The sequence below is a fragment of the Ovis canadensis genome, chromosome 1 (genome assembly GCF_042477335.2).
Source record: "Ovis canadensis isolate MfBH-ARS-UI-01 breed Bighorn chromosome 1, ARS-UI_OviCan_v2, whole genome shotgun sequence".
NCBI lineage: Eukaryota > Metazoa > Chordata > Mammalia > Artiodactyla > Bovidae > Ovis > Ovis canadensis.
Genome location: NC_091245.1, coordinates 97576648 through 97595028, shown reverse-complemented (window position 1 = coordinate 97595028; position 18381 = coordinate 97576648). Strand labels below are relative to the sequence as shown.

Here is an 18381-nt window from a genome sequence, read left to right as displayed (position 1 = left end):
CACCCAGTCCCATCATTTCATGACAAATAGATGGGGAAACAATGGAAACAGTGACACACTTTATTTTCTTGGACTCCAAAATCACTGTAGATGGTGACTGCAGCCATGAAATTAAAAGACGCTTGCTCCTTGAAAGAAAAGCTATGACAAACCTAGACAGCATATTAAAAAACAGAGACATTACTTTGCCAACAAAGGTTTGTCTAGTCAAAGCTATGGTTTTTCCAGTAATCCTGTATGGGTGTGAGAGATGGACCATAAAGAAAGCTGAGCGCTGAAGAATTGATGCTTTCAAACTGTGTTGTTGGAGAAGACTCTTGAGTGTCCCTTGGACTGCAAGGAAATCAAACCAGTCCATCCTAAAGGAAATCAGTCCTGAATAATCATTGGAGGGACTGATGCTGAAGCTGAAGCTCCAATACTCTGGCCACCTGATGCGAAGAACCCACTCATTAGAAAGGACCCTGATGCTGGGAAAGGTTGAAGGCATGAGAAAGGGACAACAGAGAAGGAGATGGTTGGATGGCATCATCAACTCAATGGACATGAGTTTGAGCAAGCTCTGGGAGTTGGTGATGGACAAGAAAGGCTGGCATGCTACAGTCCATGGGGTTGCAAAGAGTAGGACATGACTGAGCAACTGAATTAAGCACTAAACTAGTAGGATTTGCTTGCACTTAAAAACGTCAATGACTGTTGTATAGAAAACAGACTAAAACAAGGACCAAGACAGAACATGAACACCAGTTATGAAATTATCAATATTTATTTAGGATATCGGGAATTTATCCTTAACTTCCTTAATGTCTTCAAGTGTCAGATCTTATTCAGCCAAGTGCCCCTGCTCTAGAAGTCTGTTCTTGCTGACTGCTGGTCTGGGGAGTTTTTACTCTGATAGGGCATTTATTCATTTTCCCATCTCCCTTTTCACCCTTTCCAGTCCATCTACCCATCTATCCATCCTACAAATGTTTCTTGAGATGCTGCTATATGCCAAACCCAGTACCAAGCATATAGTTTCTTGCTCAGGGACATGTAAAGTCTATTTATGGAGAGAGACAAATAAACATAACACATTATAATAAGGATTGTAATACTGTAATGTGCAAAGCACAATAGGAAACCTTTAGCAAGTAGCCAGGTAAGAATAGGTGATATTTGAACAAGATACTAAAAGATAAATAGGAATTTGCCAAATAATAATCATAAAAGCTACTAGCTCTTTATTTTTTAAGAGGAATTTTACAAGTTTTATTTCTGTATTTTAATTTTTGGCCACATCCTGCAGCATGTGGTAACTTAATTCCCTCACCATAGCTTGAACCCACACCCCCTACATTAGAAGGTGAAGTCTTAACCACTGGACCACTAGGGAAGTCCAAAAGCTACTCTTTCTTAAACTTGGCGGCTAAGCATTGTGCTCTGAATGTTATGTATGTTATCTCTCTTAATCTTTCTCCCAACCTAATAGGCTAGGTATTATAAACCTCATTTTATACACAAAGACATGGAAGAACAGAGATCAAAAAACATTCTCAAGTCTCAGTAACAGTCCTGGAAATCCTATGTCTGTAGGACTCCAAAGCTTATGTTTTTACCTATATAATTTCTCTGTTGTCTACAGATGGGAGTATGATTTTTGTTGAGGAATATTTTATAGGTATAGCTCTTCTGTTTCTGGGTACAGATTTCCATAGTTATTTCATAAAAACATAGTATATTCAAATAGTTTTCATCACTGGCTATTTCAGCCATTGCTGATCTGCTCTTTCAAGATCTCTGCTTTCAGAGGAGGATTTCGGGCAAGAGAGCAACATATACAAGGCAGTGAGGCAAAGAAGAGCATTGGCGTATTTGAGGAAGATGAGGGATTTGGGGTGGAGTGATTTAGGGTGCAGGAATAAGCTGCTGGCCAGGATGGGACTCAGGCAAGAGATAAGCTGCTAGCCAGGATGGGACTGAGGCAAGAGGGCATCACACACCCTACTGTGATTTTGTCTTCCTCCTATGGGCAAACTCTGCAGTCAGGCCATCGGCTCTCTTTCTTTACAACCTGGAGAACTGGATCAGGTCCTGATTGATCTCAGCAACCGATCGGCAACCTAAAAATTAAAAAAAAAATGTAGTTTGAAAGCTCATTTCTCTGAAACCCCAGTCACCACCCCACCATGGGGATAGAAACAAGCCTTGACCCTTGTCCTCACCCTGATAAAATGTTACATATACAGAATTCATATCACGTAATTCTGATTACACTGGGAATTGTTTTGTAAACCTGTGGTTGTGTCCTCTTTTAAAACATCCATGGCAAAATGGCACGGTAAAAAACTTAAAAGCAGTATTTCAGCCTTTTGAAAAGTCAGTTTGTGTGCAGTGAATACACCTGACTACTGAACCACTGGGGAAGCCCCTGGTGTTGATGATAGGTGACAGGAATGACAGGTGAGGGATGCATAAATAACTCATAAATGAACTAAGTCAGCAGAAGCAGGAATTTGGAGGCAGAGGTGCTCTCATCAGAAGTGACAATGGTTTTGACAGCTCTGGGTTTCCACGGGGCAGACAGAATAGTGCAGCTTTGGAGAGGGTAGACTTCCTCAAGGAGCACAGAGATGCCAGAATAGAAACTGCTGATACATTGTAGTAGAAATAAATATTTAAACTATGCAAAAATATCTCAGTAGTTGCATCAAAGTGTGTGATACCATTCTGAGACACTTTGAAGCATCTGTTCCCATCTAAGCCCTGGTGCTATTTGTGTACTTGTTCTGCTTATCAGTATAAGCTCATCAGATGGAGTCTTGGTCCACATGGTACCAGGGACACTGCCTTGTTCTTGGTAGAGGTTCACTAAAGGTTTAACAACGAATTCATGATTACAATGTATTCCTGTTTTTTCATTACTGTAAATTAGGTGGATATTCACACTAAAACACTTTGGCCAAATTAAAACAAAGTGAGTAATTTCGAGCAATAAAACTCAAGAAGATTCAGCCCCTGTTGAATCTTCTGTTTCAGCCCCTGTCCCTTACAAGAGATGAGACTTAAGTGAGGTCTGTGCACACATGATTTGTATGGGCACAGTTTCGTCTTCCAAGACAAACTGGGATTGTAACATTCCTATATACAGTTTTGGCGTATGGTCTCACAATTAGGAAAAGATGATTTCTAAGCTCATTTTCATTTCACAATAGTGCAAATAGGGTACTCTTCTCAGGGCTGCGATGTCACCAGGTTACAGAGGAAAAATGTCACACATCTCCAGGAGGTTTAGGATAGAGAAGTCATACTGACTGATCACCTCCTGGGTGCTGGTTTTGTGTCAAGTATCTTACATGCATTGTGCAGGGAAGGGCTAATCTTGGACTGCAAGGAGATCCAACCAGTCCATCCTAAAGGAGATCAGTCCTGGGTGTTCATTGGAAGGACTGATGTTGAAGCTGAAACTCCAATACTTTGACCACCTGATGCGAAGAGCTGACTCATTGGAAAAGACCCTGATGCTGGGAAAGATTGAGGGCAGGAGGAGAAGGGGCTGACAGAGGATGAGATGGTTGGATGGCATCACTGACTCAATGGACATGGGTCTGGGTGGACTGTGGGAGTTGGTGATGGACAGGGAGGCCTGGCGTGCTGCGGTTCATGGGGTTGCAAAGAGTCAGACTTGACTGAGCGACTGAACTGAATTGAACTGAATGTGAAACTCTGTGGGGTTTCACATTATGGTTTTCTACTTGAGTGAGTTCCACCGAAAACACAGCCCTCCTCACCTGAGACCCCTTTCTCCCCAGGGATCAGCTTGGGGAGTCTTCCCTGCGGGACCGATGCCCACAGAGAATGCTGAGGGGTGCCCTTCAGCCTGGGTTTTCTCTTCTTTCCCTTCTTCCCCAAACCCTCCTGCCCATCCCACATTTGGTTGTTGATTAGTCATTTTTCTCTGCATTTAAACAACACATTCTCATTGGAGAACAATTAGAAGGAAAGGAATATAAAAAGTTAGGCACAAAAGTATTCGTCATCCTGTTTTCTCTTTCTTTTTTTCCTGACCCCATTTAAAAAGAGTGCTCTCTACCCTTTGTTTCAGAAAAAGATTTTCCAGTCTCTATTTCCATTCCAATGGTTGTTAAGTATAAACTTTTGGTGGAATGAAAAAGCTTTGTTATTGTGAATCCCCCCACCAGGCTTCTGTTTTAAAAGTTCAGACATAATGTCACAAAGACAGGAGAAAATATTTGGGGGAGCAAGAGAAGTCACCTCAATCTCTTGGAACCTGCAGAACTCATAGATCTTTCCATCTCTCTCCCTCCCAAGGGCAAAAGACATCAACACGATATCTATTCACACTTGTGCCTTCCTTGCCCTCATGGGAGAGACTTAGTAACCTTGGGTTATTTATTGACTTATCTTCATAGGCATTGGCCTCAAATGGACAGTCCTGGTCCTTGATGCCTTAATCCACTCCCCAAGGTTTTTTTTTTTTTTCCCTATTAATCTACTCAGTTGAAAGGGACTGGCATTAATTCTGGTCTAAGTTTTCTAGCTTAAACTACTTAAGCCCAAAAGGCTGAGTTCACAGCCCCAGTGAACACTATGTAGCTTGGATGCTGAGTACAAGATACTTGTCTAAATAGCTGGTGAAAACCAGGCTAGGAAAGACCTGGACACCTTGCCTTGTGCCTGGCAGATGGCAGACACTTGGTAGCATCATCTGTGGAAATAAGTCAATGCCACAAAAATGGTCTTGACTCCACTTCAGAGCTCTTGATTCATTATTTTGTTACTTCTGGAGGAAGTGTCTGTTATTACCAAATTTTAGAGTTGAGGCCTGAATGGAGGTCTTATTTGGGTTTATCTTGTCTGCCTCTCACATTACAATCTGTTACCATCTACAGCAGACAAAGGCAAGCAGAGACAGAGCTACCGGTGACTGACTTTGGGCAGGCCAATTTTCTAGGAGACAGCTCCAAGCATTTTAGGACATTTAACATCCTTGATCCCTGAGTACTGAACACCTCCAATACCAACCCTGCATCACTGTGCCAATGAGAAAAAAAAGATAAGCCCCCCCACCTCCAAACCAAAGGATTCGGAAGAAGGAAGTTCCCATCATTAGCCGAGAATCACTATTTCACAGGATCCCTGGATTCCAGCGATCACATGGATTTGCTGAACACATACAAGTTTTTCTGAGCGCTGCTTTACAGTTACCTCATTTTTGCCTGATACCTGCCCGTGTGTAACTCTGAGACATTCAGGCCTGTCTTGCTGCCTGTGGTTATGCAGGATGATGTTTCTCCTTCTCTCTGTTCTGTCATCCTGCTTGCTCCCACCTCCCCAGTTCCTCCATGCTTTCCCGGTGACTTAATTTCTCTACTCTTCACAATCCATGAATCTTACTTAAAGATCACCCCTAGAACTACATCTGACAAGTCTGATGGGATCTGAGCAGGCCAAAGTGAAATGGGACCCTCTTTACCACCATCTGCAATTGCATCTGCTTTTGTATCACATTCGGAGTTTGTGCTTGACTGGCTCAGATGGTAGAGAATCCGCCTGTAATGCAGGAGACCCAGGCTCAATCCCTGGGTCGGGAAGATCCCTTGGAGAAGGAAATGGTGCCCACTCCAATGCTCTTGCCAGCGAAATCCCACGGACAGAGGAACCTGGCGGGTTTACAGTCCAGGCGGTCACGAAGAGTCAGACATGACTGAGCGACTAACACCTTCATTTCACTTTTGTGTCGGGCATTTCCTCTGTGCTCTCTCTGGGTTTGGGGGAGGCAAGTGAGAAGGAAGGGCCTGAGCTTCTCTTCTTCAGACAGCCTGCTTTCAGCTCTGAGTTAGGAAAAGAATGGTAAAAACTTACCTGCCAGCGTCATGGAAGTGTGGAATTCATTTTTTAAAATGTCCAAAACTTCCTTAACACCATGTTCACCCTGCTCACAAGACAGAGAAAAGAGGAGACACAAAGCGGCGTGAAGGAACATCCAGACCACAGACTGAGTTTCAATACTAAGTGCGGGGACTTCCCTGGTGGTCCAGGGGTGAAGACTCCATGCTGTCAATGCAGGGGCCTGGGTTTCATCCTTGGTCAGGAAACTAGATCCCATACACCTTGACTAAGAGTTCGTGTGCCTCCACTAAAGAACCCATATGCCACAACAAAACTGAAGATCCTGTGTGATGCAGCTAAGATCTGGCACAGCAAAGTAAATAAACATTAAAAAATATTTCTAAGTGAGCTCAGAGCTGTGGTGGGGAGGATGGGGGCAATCTGTGAAATTTGAACTATGTTGGGAATAAGAGGAAAAAGGTGGGGCTGAGAGCTCTTGAAAATTTACAACATGCTATGGAAGAAGTGTGGAGGGGCAGGTGAGGTGTCACTGTCCTTCAGGATCTGTGGCACCTCCAAAAACTGGTTAAACTTGGGGATGAAACCACAGAAGCACATGGAAACAAATGAGAGGTGGGGTGCCTTCCGGTTGGTTTTCATTTTAGCACTCTCACCTTGCAGGCAAGACCCCACAGGATGGGTCTCCCCACAAAAACGCACTTAGCCCCGAGGGCTAGAGCCTTCAGCACATCGTTGCCAGTCCGGATCCCACCATCCAGGTACACTTCAACCTTCCCTTTCACAGCGGCCACCACTTCTGTCAGGGCATCGATCTGAAAGCAAGAGACAAGTGTGGCTCAGAGACTTCCCTCTGGACTCTCAGGGCGTCACGGGACGGCACTGCCCCCCAGGTTTGGCCGGCTCCAGGAGGTCTAAGCTGGGGGCAACGCCTCGTGGTTCTACGCTTGAGGCTGCAGGTGCTGTCAAAGCAGGGTAGCTACATTCCCAAGGCCCAGGGATTCTTTCCAGGCTACCCTCTCCTGCCGTTTCCTGCTCTGACAGAGTTCAGGTGTTTACAACTTGGAAGAAATTCTTGGTATCTCTTAACATCCCCACGGGGGCATTTTCCATTTGTAGTGTTCGATTTTGTGTGCTGAGTCACTCACTTGTGTCTGACTCTTTTCTGCCCTGTGACTGTAGCCCTCCAGGCTCCTCTGTCCAGGGGATTCTCCAGGCAAGAATTCTGGAGCAGGTTGCCATGCCCTCCTCCAGGGGATCTTCCCAAGCCAGGGACTGAACCCAGGTTTCTTGTTTCTCCTGCATTGGCAGGGAGATTCTTCAGCACTAGTGCCGCCTGTTCTTTCTATTTCATTTTATTTTTTTACAAACATTTTATATTGGGGTATAGCCAATTAGCAATGTGATAGTTTCAAGGAGACAGCAAAAGGATTCAGGCATACATATACATGTATCCATTCACCCCCAAACTCCCCTCCCATCCAGGCTGCACACAACATTTTAATGTTCTTCTTTTTAAAGGACATTTTGACTTTTGATTCTCTTCCACCTTCTCTGCTTCTAAGGCGGCACAATTAGAAATGTTCTCCATTGCTAAGGCCCTAAGTCTTTTTGGCCAAACAAATGTGATCAACTGTGACCCTCGTGTCTGAACCACAGCCTGTTCCATATACCTGGGCTGTAACTTATTTCTGACACAACACATCTGAGCAACTTCTTCCTGACTCCCTTACGAGTTATCTGAGACGTGGGAGAGAAAGACAGCGGTGACAATGTAAGAGCGGGGTTGAAGCCTTAGAAAGACAAAACAAAAACACCTGATCACTCTGGCTGCCTCTCTCCAGCGGATCTTTTCTCCCGCCTTTTCTCTTTCATTCCCAGCTGTGTGGTCAACAGCCCTGTGGACTTAAGGTGCCCCAGACAGAGCCATGTTCCTGAGCACTTCCAAGTCAGTAAGGAGGGGTGAGGGCAGAGTCTGGGGGGAGGGTCCTGCAGGAAACATTTCTGGAACTGCCTCAGGGCTCCTGTTCTGTCTCTTTGAGGAATGACTGAAAAGGAGGAGTAGAATCTGCAACGGAAGGAGTCGATTGAATTCTGCCTGAATGAGATCCTTTGGTGAGACCGAGCAGAGTATGAAATCAGGGAGGAAAGAGCTTTGTACTTTCCAAGTGGGTGGGGGAGAATTGAACATTTTGTTAACCTACATGTAAAGACTGGAGAGAATGTGCATTTAAATCAGGGTATTTTTACAGTCCCACCATGGTATTATGAGAAACATTTCTACAAAAGGCTCAATAGCTGTGGCACTTGGGCTTAGTTGGTCTGTGGCCTGTGGGATCTTCCTGATCCAGGGATCGAACCTGTCTCCTGTACTGGCATGCTGTGAGAAAGAAAGAAATGTACTTGTGCAAACTCTTCGGCCCTGTGCACTTAGTTACTCAGTCATGTCCAACTCTTTGCAACCCCATAAACTGCACCCTGCCAGCCTCCTCTGTCCATGGGGATTCTCCAAGCAAGTATCCTGGAATGGGTAGCCATGCCCTCCTCCAGGGGATTTTCCCAACCCAGGGATTCAACCCAGGTCTCCCGCATTCCAGGGGGATTCCTTACTGTCTGGGCTGCCAGGAAAGCCCTTCTAGTGAGCCATATTGGACGATGGAACTGACAGTAGTTTAAGAAGCACGATAGGGGGTGAATTTCAGCCTAGGGTTCATGCAGTACGGCTTGAGAGTTAACGTTTGATAAGCCACAATAGGGCATTCATTAGAGCTTTCTGGGGCCAAAGCTAGCTCTCCCCTGGTTCTGGAAGGAAGCACAGGAGTGTTAGATATGGGACATTACAGAGATGGACTATCACTGAGACAGTCACACCCCTCACAAGGAGGGACTGGGTAGAGAAGAGTGAGCAACTTACCCCAGGCACAAAATTTAAAGGGTGTCAAAAATATAAAGAATATTTGAATACAACGTTTACAAAAATCAAATGGCAAACTTTGACCTGCAAGCTGGGGGCTTGTTTTTATAAATAAAACTTTATTGGAACCAGGGCCAGGGTTACAGTGAAATGAGTGAGGCAACGTTATGCAAGTGCAGGATCAGATCCTATCTTTATTAAAACTGTTGCTATTCACTGTGGGTTTTTCTGCATTAATTTTCATTTTTCAAACAGTGCATGAAACTATTATTCCTAATTCAGTTTTTTTAGCATCTTCTTGAATTTTGAGCCAAGTGTGGGTCTCTCACTAGCCTCCCACTAATCTTGGTACTGTTCCTGGGTGATCTTGGGTTTGGCTATTAGGTCAGATGGCTTGGGAGAACAGTGTGTTGATCAGTGTGATGGGGCAGAAGAAACTCTTTTTGTTCTGGTACCTTCCTTCATCACTGCTCATTCTTTATTGAGGAAGTGCAATTGGAAAATTAGTGGGCTACTCATCCCCACTCCTCTCTAAGAACTCCGTGAGGGAGCAAGACTAGCTAAACTGATTAATGAGAGACAGCCGATTATATACTGTTTTATTAGAGTTATTCCAAAAGTCAGTATTCTACCCTGTTTGCTGCTGGTTGGTGAGGGGCTCTTTGCTTTCTGTTCTTATTGTCAGCACAGTTGGGTCAGGTCAGGACATGCTATGCTCTGCACCCTCTATTATGTCAATTACTGGATGCGTGAGAGATGGCTTTATGGGTATCCTTGAAGGACTTGGGTGAGAGAGCTCAGCGCATGTTCTGAAGACCTGCTACTGCTAAGTCACTTCAGTCGTGTCCGACTCTATGTGACCCCATAGATGGCAGCCCACCAGGCTCTCTCTCTTCCCTGGGATTCTCCAGGCAAGAACACTGGAGTGGCTTGCCGTTTCCTTCTCCAATGTACGAAAGTGAAAAGTGAAAGTGAAGTTGCTCAGTCCTGTCCGACCCTTAGCGACCCCATGGACTGCAGCCCACCAGGCTCCTCCATCCATGGGATTTTCCAGGCAAGAGTACTGGAGTGGGGTGCCATTGCCATCTCCGTCTGAAGACCTACATTCTCCTAAAGTCTTAGGTCAAGAGTTGGGATGGGAAGTAGGAGGCTTGACCATTCCCTGTAGTTCAATCCATGCTTATTTGCCATGAGGTAGAACCTGGTAGAGAGGAGGAGGCCAGTGATTGGCATTTGAAACCTCCAAGTTTCATAAGCCTTGAAATGTATAAACTGGCTGGTGTAGCTCTTTCTATTTCCTGTAGTTCTTTTTAAAGGAGAAATTGAGAATGTGCTAAAGATTTCAGGATGGTCACTGATGTATTGTTTAAAAGAGTGAACCCTTGGAAGCAATCCAGATGTTAAACAATAGGAAGTTGGTCATATAAATTGTCCATTCATACTATATACCATTAAAAAGAAAAGCGAATTTATTGAAGTAAAATGATGCTCTTGATATATTGATAAATGAAGAGAAGAAAATTGCACAATATAATATATAGTTTTCAAACCTAAAATGTTACATTTACATTAAGTTGATTACCAAATTATTGTCATTAATGATTTTTATCTTAATTATTTTTGTTTAGGTATATTTTACAGTTTACTTGCAGTGAATATGTCCTACTTAAAAGACAAAAAAAAAAAGACACAAAACCTTAAGAGGAAAAAAACTCACTTGCATTTCTCAGAATGAGTCAAGCAGCACAGAAGAGTCCCTTGAAAAATACAAGCTATCAATCTCCATGAACATCAGTGAACTTCCTTTAAAAATTATTTCCCTGCCTCCCTCCTTTTCATTTTCTTTCCCCAGAGTCCATCTCTAATGGACAAATTCATAAGTTAGGGGAAAATTTAGACTGTCTTGGATTTTTAGCAAAGGATTCATAAGGCATTTTGAAGTTTTACTGTGAAAGTTATTTATTAGCTTAAGTGAGGCACCATTTCTTCCTGGGATGTGTCATATGAGAAAATATTAGGTTCCAATCCATGCAGACAGGCAAGCTTCCAGCTGAATGCTTCTTCCAGAAGGCAGGTGACCTTTATGCCTTGGGAACAACTCTTCTATCAAATTTCACCTTAACCACTTATTAACTGTGTGAACTCACAAGTTACTGAACATCTCTACATCTTACACCATCCTCATCTGTTAAGTAGGGATAATAATGCAGGACTGTTGTGTGCTTTAGAGATGACATATGTTGAGTTTGTAAAAATAGCCTGGCACACACTAGACTATTATTAATGATTAGAAGTCCTCCATATATATGTATACACACATACACACATACACAGACATATAACCAACATAGTCGGTTAGGGAGAGGGGAATGAGCACCAAATATCACAGAGTGCCTTGCTGTGGACACACACGTACAAACGCATGGGCACGTACACAGCACTTACAAACACACCCACTCTGAAGTCATTCTACTTACAGAAGCAGGAACCTCATCAAGCTGCCTCCCTCCGTGGTTGGAAACAATGATGCCCTGGACGTTGTGCTTCACAGCTAACTCTGCGTCCTCTTTTGTCAAGATCCCCTTAAGGATGATGGGCAATCGAGTCATGCTTTGAAACCAGGAGAGATCTTCCCAGCAGATGGATGGGTCAATTGGAGACATTTGGAAATAAGGCGTTACATTTCCCTGTGGGGAAAAAGAGAACCTTAGCCTTGAATTCCTTTGAGACTCTCATTCCAAAGATGAGGCACATTTGAAAAGCTGCCATTTGTAAGCTTGAAAAGAGGAACCATACAAGCCAACACTACTTCTAGGTCCTTTCCAAACACAACTTTTGTTAAAGAATTTCTACTCCCATTGCTTATTTGTTAACCATTACTTGTGTCACGGCTCAATAATTTTGCTAAGACCTGGGAACACAAAAACAAATGAGACACAGTCCTTACTTTCAAAAAACCCCCCAAAATCTCAGAGTTCATTAAGTGAGATAGATAAGCAAAAACATTTATAGGCCCATGTGATTGTTGTGACTGAGATATGTACAAGGTAACAATAACTAAGCAAAACTTCAATAATCTTAAGTCAGATATTGTGTGCCTGCTCAGTCATGTCGACTCTTTGTGACCCTCTGAACCATAGCCTGCCAGGCTCCTCTCTCCATGGAATTTCCCAGGCAAGAATACTGGAGTGGGTTTTCATTCCCTTTTCCAGTGGCTCTTCCCCATCCAAGTATCAAACTCACATCTCCTGTGTCTCCTGCATTGGCAGGCAGATTCTTTACCAATGGGAAGAATGGGAAGAATGGGAAGCCCAAGTCAGATATTACCCAATATTTATCTTGGCTTACCACGTGAAGCAAATATCTATAGGCCCCAAGGTGTCCCTGGAGTCTGAGCTAAGATTCCAGAAACCCTCAAGGCCAGTTTGTGGCTAAAGGGTAGAACTATTGAGTCACTTGGCTGGATATCACAGCTGCTCATTGGCTGAAAAGGCTGGTATCATTATTTCTAATGCAGTCAAGGGATTCCAACTTTACCACAGCTTTCTCTCTCTGGGACACTTCATCCCATTGGACTAAAGGATTTTAATGGAGGAAGTGCCCTTGTAGTCACCTTGTTCAAAAAACTACGCTGTGGCTCTCTGGTGCCCCATGGATGAGTTCCAGGTGTGCAGAGATATTGCTGCCCAGTTTTCAAGGCAGTCCTGCTCCATAGGCATTCACCTTGAATAGGAGCATCTTCTTCAGATGGTCCATTTATCTATGTGTGATCTTTTTCTAAGTGTGCGATAAAGTAGAAAATGTTGGAAGGAACTTTTACTCTCCTGTCTCATGAAAAACAAAAAAACAAAAAACTGCTTTCCCTAGCTTTCTTGTTTCCTAACACCCAGCCCTGCCCAGAACTCTTCTGGGGACAGACTGGCCAGCTCCAGAGGTGAGAACAATTTGTCTTATATTCTGCTTGTCTGGAAGTTCTGAGCAGCAGGAACTCCATCTGCTTTTTGAACTGTGGCATCCCTAGTGCCTGGCATAGAACAGGTACAGAACAATGACGTCTTGAGGAAAGAAAGAAGAGAGGACAGAGGGATGGAAATCTGCCTCCTGTTACACCTGCCCTCCCGGCTCTGGTATCTTTCCTACCATCTCAGGTGATCCGAGATCTTTCAACAATAAATTCTTCATCAAGTCCACTTGGTTTTTAAAGTCATGTCGTCTGTTGCCAACTTTGGGTACGTCCACAGTGATGACCAGAGCTTTGAAACCCAGGGATTCCACCTTTTGGATCATCTGTTTGTTTATCTGCCGGTTTAGGTGCACATACAGTTGGAACCACCGCAGGCCCCTGGGGGCAGCTGCAACGATATCTTCAAGGCTACAGCTGGCATACGTGCTGGTGATGTAGCAGATACTGGCTGCTTGTGCAGCTGTAAAGAAAATGAGCTCAGGTTGGAGGACAGTGACATTCTGAACTGGGGTGAAATGCCTTATAAGTCTCTGTCCCCTCTGGCCAGTTTGCCTGTGAGTGAAGATAAAGCTTGACTTCATTCTTCTTCCCTATCAGGCAGGCATCAGAGGTATTTGATCAGACTGCCTGGGTCCTCCACTGTATAACTGGTCTTATAAACTCTGTATTCCATTAAAATATTTCAGGCTAGAGATGACATTGGGTCCCCAGAACCATTTCCCCAAACCATTTGAACATGTTGCAGCTTTCAGATAGGAAACGGACATCTTATCAACCCATTAATGAAGCAGAAAGGAGCTAAAGAAGGCGAAGGTTGAGAACATAATTCCAAGGAGAAGACTGAGCTTTGCAGTAGAAAAAGCATGCTCTCTGGAGTTAGAAGAAAACTAGTTCTACCACTTCTTAGCTGTGTGGCCTTGAGTCTCTTTTTCTTTATCTGTAAAGGGGGAAAATGATAATATCACTCTTATAGGGTTGTTGCAAGATTAAATAGGATACCAGCTAGGGAAGTATTTTTTTTTTAAAGCTATGAAGTGAGGTACTGTACAAATGCTAGTAATAATGTTGTTGGTGATGGTGATGATGATGATGATGGTGACAATGATGTGCCAATTGCATCTTTCTCATTTCCCACTTTAATCATTTTCAGGGGATTCCCTAAGAGGTTAATGTCACTACCCTTCTACAACTCACGGGTAAAGAATTTGACCTAATCACAGTTAATATTTTCAGTTCCTAACATCAACAGGAGATATCGCTTTCTCCTGCCCCAAACAACCCAACACCCTCAACCATGAAGATTTAGTAAAGCAGTCATATTCATACAGGGTATTCATATTTCAACTCAGCCAAATTTGTTCCTAACCAGATGGATGTCACTTTAGCTCTGGAATTCTTGGATTCATCACTTCCTATATCACAGGGTCAAAGGAAAAGACCCCAGGGAAGCCTTGGGCAACTTGAGAAAAAAAGATTTGGTTTCAGTTGAAGATGGCAAATGAATCCCAGGAATATTTTTGCCCCCTGCCCTTCCCATCTCCTCTCTTCTTATTTTTTGGTGGTGGCAAATGAGGGAAGAGACTGAGATGGGACTAGGAAGAAGACAAATCCCAGCGGAAAACTTTTTGTCAAATAAGATGATCAAATCAACTGTGGTTTTTCGGTCATTAAGTTGTGTCCAGTTCTTTGCAACCCATGGACTGCAGCACACCAGGTTTCCCTATTCTTCATTATCACCTTGAGTTTGCTCAAACTCATGTCCACTGAATCAGTGATACCATCCAACCATCTCATCCTCTGTCATTCCCTTCTTTTCCTGCCCTCAACCTTTCCCAGAAGATAAGAGAAATGGAACATTTGGACAAAAGCACCTGCCAGGACCTTGTGTTAGAAGTAATGTCATGACTTTCTCCTCGACCTGAATTCAGAGACTCGGCATTTAGCCCCAGCCCTGGCCCACGAGGGTTCAAAGAAAGGCCTCCCACTTCTGGCCACACTAAGCAGTCCTTACCCCACAGGACCAGTGCCCCTTTCTTGGCATGGCTTGGTGGGGTTTTCATACTCTGCTATTCATCTGTAGCTCCCTCCCACCCTAACCATTCTTTATAATGGAAAACTGGTATTTCCTCAATCTTAGGTGAAATGTCAGGCAAATGTAGCTTTAACCATTCCTTTTCCTACCCTTGATTCCAACCAGGTTCATGTCCCTAAGCCCCTTCCATAGAGAAGCTGGTTGCCCCTGCCCTGAAGGACACGTCTGCACGCCTAAAGGGCCTTGGGAGGGGAGCCTCAGGGTGGGGGCAGCTCACACCTCTGGCTGTGCTCATTTCTCCATCAGGCCAGGCGAGGCGGTGGAAACCTGTGGGTGCGATACAAATGGGAGCGCTGATCTCTGCTCCTTGGATGGTGGTCCGCATGTCCACCTTAGACACATCTTTCAGGTACCGAGGACGGAGGCGGATTCTGTGCTGGACAACAAAGAGATGTTCTGTTGGTGGGATCATTCTCCAGCATGAAGAAGCTGCTGGGACCTCCAGGTTCCTGGCACAGGTCTAGGACCTCACTGGGTCCCAAGAAATCACTCTTGGGGTCAGTTGGCTGGTGAGGCAGTATAGACAACCAGGAGGCTCCTTTATTCTGGAAAGCCTCTCCCAACCCCCCATTCCACATTAACCTGGCCTTCCCTGAACTCCCACTGCACATATGATTTTTCTGTTCCCTGCCTGCTCAATCAGAGGTCTGTGTCTTGGAGCCATGCCTCCATGACCAGACTCTCAGCATGTGGAGGCTTTGATTGATGCATCACAACAAGAACTAGAATGGATATAAATGAGCAGGGCATAGTTCTAGGCTCTTCTCTCTTAGGTTAAACACAAGTCTGTGTGTGTGTGTGTGTGTGTGTGTGTGTGTGTTGCTCAAATGTCCGACTCTGTGTGACCCTGTGGATGCAGCATGCCAAGCTCCTCTGGAAATCTTGCCAAGATTTCCCAGGCAAGAATACTGGAGGGGGTTGCCATTTCCTCCTTCAGGGATCATCATGACCCAGGAAACAAACCCAGGTCTCCTGCATTACAGGCAGATTCTTTACTATCTGAGCCACTAAGGAAGCCCAGACACAAGTCTCTTTAAGGCAAGAAAAAGTCATTGCAAGAGGACAAATCCCAGAGAATGATCACAGGTTGTTTTTTTTTTTTTTTTTTTCCGGTTAGAGGCTAATTCATTGAAGATCTGACTTAAACACTACTTTAGAAGAAGGAAGGAAAATTAACAAGTATTAATTATATGAAACACATTTGTAAGCCCCAACAGAGACTTAGTTAGCTTCAGGGTCCAAAAGTGCTTGTTTTCCACAAAATACTATTATTCCTGTACATAAACTCAGAAAAATTTTTCTGGAAATGTTGACCATGCAAACTTGGGTCAGAGAGCCCCAGTTACTTTATCTTTTAAATAGGAGTAATAATTCGACTTTGCTAATAGTCTTGTGAAGACACATGAGAGGAGGCAATTAAAGTGCTTAATATAGTGTTCAATAAGCATGAAAACACAGAAGACAGTGTTCACCTTGCATCCCATTTTCCAGTTTTTTCTGGCCTCAGTATCACAGAGGTCAGCAAACAATTTCTGTAAAGGGTTAGATGGTATATGTTTTAGGCTTAGTGCCATGAGGTCTTTGTCACAGTTACTTGGCTCTGCTGTTGTAACATCACAGCAACCACTGATAAGATGTAGATGACTGAGCATGGCTGTGTTCCAATAAAATTTTATTTATGGACATTGAAATTGAAATTTCATAGAATTTTGACATATTGCAATTCCTCTTTTGATTTTTGTCAATGATTTAAAAATGAAAAAAAGCCCAGCCTTAGCTTGTGGGCCATCCACAAACAGTGGGCCTGACCTGACCATCCAGAAATTGGCAGTGGGCCTGACCTGACCTGACCTGTTTACTGACCCCTACTTTACCACTGTTGTGCCAGCCCAGCTCTTCTCTCTTGAATCAATCTCCTGTTCTCCCCAAGACTCCTTGGGTCTCCATATTTCCTCCCTCTCTCCTGTTATACCTCCAAGCCAGAGGTTCAGGCATTCAGGAGATTTAGGCTTACTCAGCTGGCTTCTCCTCCCTGCCCAGGATCCTGGAGACCCTGAGACTGTTGTGCTATCTTTTCAAGCGGCGGAGTCACCATGTTTAGCAGAGGGTGACTCACTTGCGCTAGTTGTGCAGAGGCACTGAGATTAAAGGTCTCTCCACCCATCTTATCCCCATTTACCCACTCACCTGTGGAGAAAAACCCCCCAAATCCCCACCACCACCAAAATCCCATTATGATGTTTTGAATACTCTCTTCTTTGGAGGCAGAAACCAGGACTGCTACCTTCCCAGGAGCTTTCAACCTGGGCACCTTAGCTTAGCAATAGAAAGGATACGGAAGACCAGACTTTTTAAACGCTGCCATGTTGTCATCCCGCGTGCAGCAGTCATCAGCTCCTCCTTCGATAAAATCCCAGGTTGACTTAGATAGGTGCTCCCGTGCATGCGCCTGAAAGTCTGTCAAACACACCAAGGGCATTTCTGGACCTTTAAAGGAAAAACCAAAACCGACCAAACAGAACTCAATGAGAATTCTTCAGATAGTTGAGGTGGGTGAAGGGGTAAGGGTGGACTATAGCACATCCCCTCATGTTTGGATTCAACATGAACCCCCGTGTAATCTTCATCTCCAAGGAGGGGCTGCCAGAGATGCTGATTCCCAGACTGAGAGCAGGGAGTCATGCTGCCCTCCTCTGCTCTCCCAACCCCGGCTCCCACTCCAGGTTGTTGGGTCTCCTAACTGTCCCTCAGGTCTGTCCCCTGTTTCTAGGCCTGCTGCCTCAGATCTTATTGAGGCCCACCGCCTCTTATAAGATTATTGTGAAAATTTCTTATCTTATCTCTTAGTCTCCATCTTGTCTCCCTCCAGCTGCCTGGGACCTTTCTAAAATGCAAGTCTGGTCGTGGCTGTTGGCTTTCAAGTGCCCATAGTGTGGCATTTGCACCTTTCTAGGACCTGGCTCCTGACACACCAGCTTAATTTCTTGGTGGCTTTTTCTTGTCAGCTGAGTCACTATAAACAGCTTCTGAACATTCTGGAAGGTTATTTCTATCTCTGCCTGTCAGGAAGGAGATCCACCAGGGCAAGAAAACTGGGTCTGAACAGAAATCAATATGTGGGAGTTCCTAGGAGCCTCTGAGTGTGTGAAGACATGGAGTAGTTAGTTCACCATCTGGTAGGAAGCTGACTCTTTTCAACTCTTTGGCTGGGTCATTGAACATGGTGCCAATTTTGAGCCAAAGAAAATGATACCTGCTCTCTCCATTCATTCCTATCCCCTTATTTGAACCTCGTAAATACCTGGAGCTTGGTACTTCTGCTATGACCATCCCTGAAAGAGGAAAGAGGGCAGGATCAGGGGGCAAATCTCTCTAGTAGGAGCAAGTATCTACAGAGATGCTGAAGGCACTGGTTATGATCAGTCTCAGCATGTAGAGCTTCTACATAAGAAGGTTCCACTCTGAAGGGTGATGAAATCTGTAGTACATAGCTCGGCACATCTCCCCAGCAGTTGGCCATGGGGTGAAAGTTACCCAAAGGCTGTGGGTAGAAACTAAGTG

General features: G+C 44.3%; 1 protein-coding gene across 4 annotated transcripts in view; it reads right to left on the bottom strand.

The window, feature by feature from the left end:
- Window positions 1–750: 750 nt before the first annotated feature.
- HAO2 (hydroxyacid oxidase 2) overlaps window positions 751–18381 on the bottom strand; it is a 30268-nt gene continuing 12637 nt past the window's right edge. For all 4 annotated transcript variants that reach the window (XM_069602210.1, XM_069602200.1, XM_069602180.1 and 1 more), the window contains 7 exons: window positions 17169–17307; window positions 15040–15191; window positions 12905–13188; window positions 11242–11451; window positions 6507–6665; window positions 5866–5935; window positions 751–2102 (listed from right to left, as the gene is read on the bottom strand). In XM_069602210.1, coding sequence (XP_069458311.1) covers window positions 2047–2102; window positions 5866–5935; window positions 6507–6665; window positions 11242–11451; window positions 12905–13188; window positions 15040–15191; window positions 17169–17299 — 1062 coding nt within the window. In that variant the 5' untranslated portion in view covers window positions 17300–17307 and the 3' untranslated portion in view covers window positions 751–2046. The remainder of the gene's footprint in view (window positions 2103–5865; window positions 5936–6506; window positions 6666–11241; window positions 11452–12904; window positions 13189–15039; window positions 15192–17168; window positions 17308–18381) is intronic.